The sequence below is a fragment of the Echinococcus granulosus genome (assembly GCF_000524195.1).
Source record: "Echinococcus granulosus chromosome Unknown EG_S00033, whole genome shotgun sequence".
Taxonomy (NCBI): domain Eukaryota; kingdom Metazoa; phylum Platyhelminthes; class Cestoda; order Cyclophyllidea; family Taeniidae; genus Echinococcus; species Echinococcus granulosus.
In genome coordinates, this window is record NW_020170413.1 from 652,429 (window position 1) to 659,406 (window position 6,978).

Genomic DNA, 6,978 nt, shown 5'->3' on the forward strand with positions numbered 1-6,978 from the left:
CAAATGGTATACGTGTAAACTGATTGCTTCATTACTCAAAGCATGTTTGCGTAAAAGTTCCCAGAATGAAGTATTTTGAACAATTCTTTACATCAGCAACAGGTACTTCCTCATTATACAGAGCAGCGGGTCTTCCTCAACGAAATTCACCCATTTATCTTTAAGTTATGCATTTTTCCTCTTCCAAATCAAATTGTCTGCAGCATAACTGACAGGTGCGTTTTACTACCACACACCGGGTCTCCACCAAATTCCGCGCAAAGTAGACATTTGAAGGTGGTATTTAACAAACAGAAAACAATAGTCTGCGTATTTTGCTTGTCTCTACGGGTTTAAATGATTCTTTATACCAAGGCTAATAACAAACCGTTTCGAAATGTTCTAGTTGCCGAGTTGATTACATCACTTTTGCAATTCCATTTTACTTTCGTGGAACTATGTTAAAATTAATAGATCTCTCTTTTAGCATTTTCATGGCAATTTTGAGTTGTTTTGTAAGGGCTAATGGGTACTTGTAAGGTAGATTTACCCTTGGATTCTCCTTCCTTTTCATTTGTACTACTATACCCACAAAAGTTACCAAACCCTCTTACTGCATTATAAATCTCAGTAACACAAACTCTGACTTATTTTCAAAGCGTTTAATGCGGGGAATTGAGTTATCCACCCCTTATGCAAGTAGATGTTTTGAGATCGAAACATTTCCACGAAAAGAATGCATCTTCATAACCGTATTTAACTCTGAAACTGGTAAATACTCGAGCCAAAAGGGATGTAACACCTATTTAATTGAAGGAACGTTAAAATGGAGCTTAAATTGTGGAGTATTTTAGTCCTCTCTTTTATCCTCATCTATTAAAATAAAGCGAGATTAGCTTATCAGTAGAGCTCTGAATCACTCCTGACTGGAAAATATATTGGCGACGTCCAGAAGGGCTGAGGAGCCACTGTCATGGCCCGTAAACCATACTGCCCAGCGGAAGTGGAATGGTGGAGCCTTCAGTGGCCACGTAACTAAAACAAAGAACAAAGCTAACAATCGAAGTTTCACATATCTTTTTCAATTACCTAAACACCCTCATTTACAACTTACATCTGATTAGCGATTGGACAATCAAACTAAGATGTAAGTTTGATTTCTCTCATTCATAACGAATAAAAAATCCACGGTTTTTAAATAAACAATAATCGTTCAAACTGAAGAAGAGATGACATCGTCAGTAAATTGAGAAAAGTACAAAAAGCGAGTGGAAATGACACCTATTGGTAGGGGAACAAAATTGTTTAGTGATCTAATAAAAGCTACTTTATAGGAGCACTCATTTTGGCTGCCGACTTTCGCAGACACCTTGTTGGGGTCCTGGGCAGAAGACCCGAGAAGGCCAAGATTTTGGATCAGAGGTCTTTACTGTTGTCGGTCTTGAGCCCACCGTGTATTCCTAGCGTATCTGGAGTGTCTCAACTCTCGTGCATGCAAATGTTCTTAGGGACTATGGAAGCATTTGGTCATTTAAAGGCCGCCTAAACAAATGATTGGCGGATCAGAAGCAAAAAAACAGGAACATTAAATGCAAATTTTCCAAGAATGTTGGTCAAGAGGCGTAACCAGGTAGAATTCAAAGCCTGAAAAGTCCTAAAAGTGGAAACAAAAATGTCTCCTGAGGGTTGTTAATATTACCATTTGAAAGCTGCTACACTGCGTTTTTGTGGATTTTTCATCTGCAAAAAGCAGCTTGGATTGTTTTCACCACTGCAGAGGTGTAAGAATGCCATTCGTAATGTAGAAAGACCGAGTGGCCAAAGTGGGTATAGATTACATGAAATTCCCTTCGTAGATTACTTTGATAGTACAAATTAGTCGGATAGAGGAGGTAGAAGTATAGAATCCCACATAGTGAAATGATCCTGATGAAATAAGCGATGTGGTTTGAATCTCCAACGCCGTTACACATCTCACGTTGGTGACCTACTCATTTCCTTTAACTGGGTACCACGACTGTTAGTGCTTGATTTGTATTTAAAACTGAAAGGGCATTTGTGAATATTTTACTCATTGAACGCTTTTTCTTTATTGCCCCTTTTTGTAGATTTATTGTTTGATCATTAAATAAGTGCTTCAGGAACAATAATATCTCATCATATTATTTATTTTAAATCCACTTATTCCAGTCACTTTTCTAGGCTTAAATGACCCCTAAAGGCTGTTTTGTTAAGCAAAATAATTTAAGTGAACAAATGCCAAACATTTGTTCTGAAGAGTTGAAATAAGTACCTTTGTTTCGTACAACCGGACACATCACTTTTGTCAATTGATAATCGCCATCGGGCACAAATTACAATCTCTAGTGCTTTTTTAACGGGACAAAAGCCTACCATTTCCACTTTTGTGCTGAGTTTTCTTTCTAGAAAGCAAGGGAAAACACTTTTAGCGGATTCGCTTCTGCTTTTACTTTTGCTTTCCAGTTGCCCACTCCAAATGACATGTGATTATGTGGATGCCTTGTACCAAGGAACCGTGATAGCCACTTAGAAATTGGAGCCAGAAGAACAAGGGAGATGAGATGAGATGAGGAAGCGTCTCTCCCCGATCCATCCTAAAGTGCACCATAGGACGTCGTATGCTGCTTCGCAAGACAACGGAAAGAGCTTTCTCCCGACTCATTGTTTGGTCATGACCGTTCCTCGAGAAGTTTTTCTTGAAAATCTTTGAATCGAATAGAGTTGTATAAAATAGTTACCCGATCATCTTATGTGCCCTTGGCCATACAACCTCAAGCCACGGCTTAATGATCTGACGGTTCAAGCGTGCAATGGAGGATTGCACATTAGAAGGCACCAGAGTGATAGACTGGCGCAACCTCCATGTTTCGTGGAACATTCATATAAAAAATCCCAAGAAATTTTGAAAATATCTGTAAACCATAACCACTTAATAAACAGGGCTATGCCAAAACTCGAAAGCACGTATCTGATCGGCGGATATGCTCGACATAAAGTTGGTTTGTCAAATTGAGTCATTACAAAGTCGCCTACTTCCAATGTAATTGCGGTTGGGCCTAAATTCAAACAACACCTCCACAAATCACTTAGTAATTGTAACAACTAATTGGCAATAAAATATGAAGTCTTTAATGATTATTAAATTAATTTATTAACTTTTTACTTGGCACAAACATTGTTCATAATTCCATTGCCAGTTCACGGATAATGTAGTTTAGATGCTGTCTAAAATAAAACGTGTTCCTACAAGTCCTTTTCTGCAATTCACCATTTCCTAATACAACTTACTTCACAACTATCAAAATAACACTCGGCACTCAATAACATTAGTATATCTTCCAAACTGACTTGTCTTAACGTTCATGATCGCCATGTTTCATTAATTTATCGGTACTTGTTTTACTATAACCATTTTCTTAAAATAGCGTCCCCTGTGAGTACTGAAATCTGTAACAATATCATAAGGTTGCCTTTTGAAGAGAAAAATAAAAGTTGGCACATTACCCTGCGGGAAATTCGATTTTCCTTAAAATGGTGTTAGAAAACGGTAAATGCTGATAATATCGCCTCGGTTGAGACTAATTGCTATAGGAATCATCCGGCATTAAGATAAAAATTATTACATTTTTGTACTTTTTAAGGTTCTACCTGTGGCTAGTGTTCCCTGTCAGGGAATCAAATGCTGATTACGTGATACATGTTTGCCCGAGTGGTTGGATGAATCTGGTTAATGCGAAGACGCCATCGATCTCCGAGGAGGTGAATAAGGACCCAAACCCCGGTTTTTTTAATAAAACTTTCAGTACTTGCGAAATCTTACGCCACTGCTACGCAAGCTGCGTTCGTCTAACCAGTTTTCTCGATATAGACCCATGAAGTAAGGGAGAGAAGGGAAAATCAAAGAAGATGTTACATTTTAACCGAGTTAACTTTAAGCAATCCGTAGGAATAAAGCGGTAAGACTTGTGCTGGATCTTAATAGTCTGAAGATAAAAGCTCGGTTTTTTGTCTTTAAATTAACAAAATTTTAAGTAAAGTAGGTCATTTGTAGCCGCCTATCCCCTTAAACTCATTAATTAGAGGGAGAATAAAACCGTTATCTTGACTTACAAGTTAATTTTTACACAAAACATACTCATAAACTTTGATATTTATTAATATGCAGAGCGCTGTAAAATGGGGATGGTCTGAAAATTTACAAAACTGATGTAATGGGCTTGGTGTCTCTCTCTCTTCGCCTTCAAGCCCTTCAAAAGAACGGATGAGATGGACGAGGACATGCTTTACTGAACAACGATAAATAAAGGGTGAAGATTTCACAGTTAAGAATCTTAAGGGTACGTTTCCTCCTTGGCAGTTAATGTCTTCCGATTCGACAAGAGGTTCTTATTTACTGACCGCTTCTCGCTCAAGAGGCGCATTTAAACAAGCGTGTATTATAATGGGTACCTTTGTCAACAATAAATGCAATTTTAGGAATCCACAGGTAAATCACTAGTATAAATGATTCTCAAATGTGGAAGGTGCTGTCTCTACGATCTAATTCTCAGTTAAGCTCTTAAATACATGCTTGTTCGAATGCACCTTTTGGACGAAAAGCGGTCAAAGTATGCGAATTTCTTGACAAGGCAGGCACCATTAGTCCCTCTGGAGAAAGCGAGATCCAAATCCGCTATGACCGCAATCCCCTGTACCCATTAAATCACACTATCGAGTAAAAGTTAATTTCATCAATCCAGTCCGCTCGTTTAGAGGGTGTGGAGGTAGGGGCGGAAGTGTGGAACACCTAACCTATTAAGGAGCTCTTAATTAATAAAAAGAACAGGTTTTAACCAACCAATAGGTTTATGAAATGAAGTAAAATTATATCTGAGTAAAAGTAAAACAAGTAATCATTTTAAGGGCAAATCTTACCAAAACTAGTTCGTCAAACCGGATTGGCTACTTTTGAATCTGATGTGCAGTGTCATTGCCTGATACGATTGCTTTTAGGAGTGAATTAAAGATCATAATGAGTGAATTAACTAATTACTTCCTAGACATTAATCATGGGAACTTTAATTATGAATTACCTACTTCGCCTACGTGCAACATTTGAGCTCTTTACTTTCCACAAAACTTGTTCATGATTTCACTATCAGTAAAAAGGTGTCCAAAAATGAAAGGCAACCGCTTCCAATTTGAGTTCTTCTTAATCCCTTCTGAACCAGGATGAGACATACGTAACTTTTCACTTTCACCAAATACGGCACATCTTTAGGGGAAGGTAAATCGCGCCTTTTTTTTGCATGGACACTTAACTCATGCAAATTAATTTCTTCACGAGGTCTGCAAAAATTCATGAAAATATTCGTTTACTCGAGGGGACATTTGTCTGCATCCACAAGTAAAATCGGGTTTTGTGTGTGGGGATCCAGCAACAGAGCTAACATCTGTCCAAATCACTCATTTATCTAAGGGGACGCTTCAATCCCGCAGGACCTTAACAAAGTGGATAATAAACATTGGTTCGGAGAGGTATACATTGTTATGTCCTTGGGGATGACTCGACAACTACTATAAAAGTATATGGCAAGTATATTGTAATTTTAAATAGCTATTAAAAAGGAAAAATGATTTGCCAGCTTTTAGTTTGCGCTAAAGACAATCGTTTTCAGACCTTAATTCTATTAAGTAAGGAAGCGAAGATGTGAATCAGTCTTAACCATCTGGAAATTACCGAATTCGGAGCCTAACCATATTCCACTGAAATTGCTATCCGTCCATTCCATCTCGATATTTCATACCGGGATTCTTATCGGCGTTACTTGGTTCATAGATTTGAGACGGTAACTAGATGCGATTGCACGATGTTTAGTGCACGGAAACACCGAAAATTATAAGCAGTCTCTTAGCTAACCCATTGGATGATCATAAAATTCCAATTTAAAGTAAATTGCCCGAATTTTTTAGCAAACAGCCTTACCCACTTACCCTTCATCATCCAGGATTCGTGAAGCATTTGAACAGCCAACTCAATTTTAGGGTAGTTGTCTGGCAGGAGTTATTGCATCCGAGCTCTGTAGGGTAGAAACGGATTGAAAGTCGGTAATAAACTTGAAGACTGGACACGGCTATGTACAGGGTAGGTTGCTCTTCTCACATCTTCTTTCCGTACAAACTGGCTAGTGATTCCAATTGGAACCTAGTCAGTCTTCTTGTCACGGCAAATCCGGTGTGACAAACAGTCTTGAAAGGCGTCAAAGAGCACAAGACCGCAAGCCACTCACTATACACATAGTCGTGACAGGTAGCTGTGATCAGAAGGTCTCCCTGTTAAGTGCATGTAGTAATTAAAGTAGGTGCATTTTATTCTATTTCCTCAGATGAAATGTCTGTGGAACACCTGGGCTTGGTAGTCCGAACAGAAAGCAGCCATTGTCTTGTCTTAAATACATTTACGATTCACAGTGATTCACATAACATTCGTGCTAAGATGATGCAATGAACTTATGTCGAATTACGCTTTCACAGGTTCAGGTCTTTTTCAAAGTATACAATTATGAACGAATCGTCCGTCTATGAAATCATTTTCCAGGATAATTCAAAATAAGGAAGGTAGTAGCATGGAATATCAATGAAGATTGAAGGATAACCTACAGTGAATAAAAAAAGCACATGATGAGAAATTTGATGGCAAAGGAGGAGCATAAATTCCTCTTCATTTCATGTAATGAATAGTAGCTAGTGAAGCAGTCGCAGGCTTATTAAATCTGAAAACTAGTCACAGCTTTTTTCACAAGGACGAAAATATGCAGACGCTATCCAGAGAAGGGCAAATTCAACAATGCAAATGTCAATAATTTCAATAATACCACTGTCAATGCCACCTCACATACAAACTCAAGACATCTATTCATCCATATATCCAACAGTTTGCATGACTGATTGTCTGCCAGCATGTCTTCATATCTGAAACCAAATGGTTGCATCGAACTG

At 38.3% G+C, this 6,978-nt stretch overlaps 1 protein-coding gene across 1 annotated transcript; it reads right to left on the minus strand. All coding sequences in view use genetic code 11, as the record gives it.

Annotated features, from left to right (window-relative positions):
* Positions 1-895: 895 nt before the first annotated feature.
* Positions 896-2,662, minus strand: EGR_04952 (hypothetical protein; the record flags this gene model as incomplete). The annotated part of the gene is made up of 2 exons (XM_024494201.1): positions 896-1,014; positions 2,515-2,662. The coding sequence occupies 2 exons, from the start codon at positions 2,660-2,662 to the stop codon at positions 896-898; spliced, it is 267 nt and encodes an 88-aa protein (XP_024351438.1).
* Between the last annotated feature and the right edge of the window lie 4,316 nt (positions 2,663-6,978).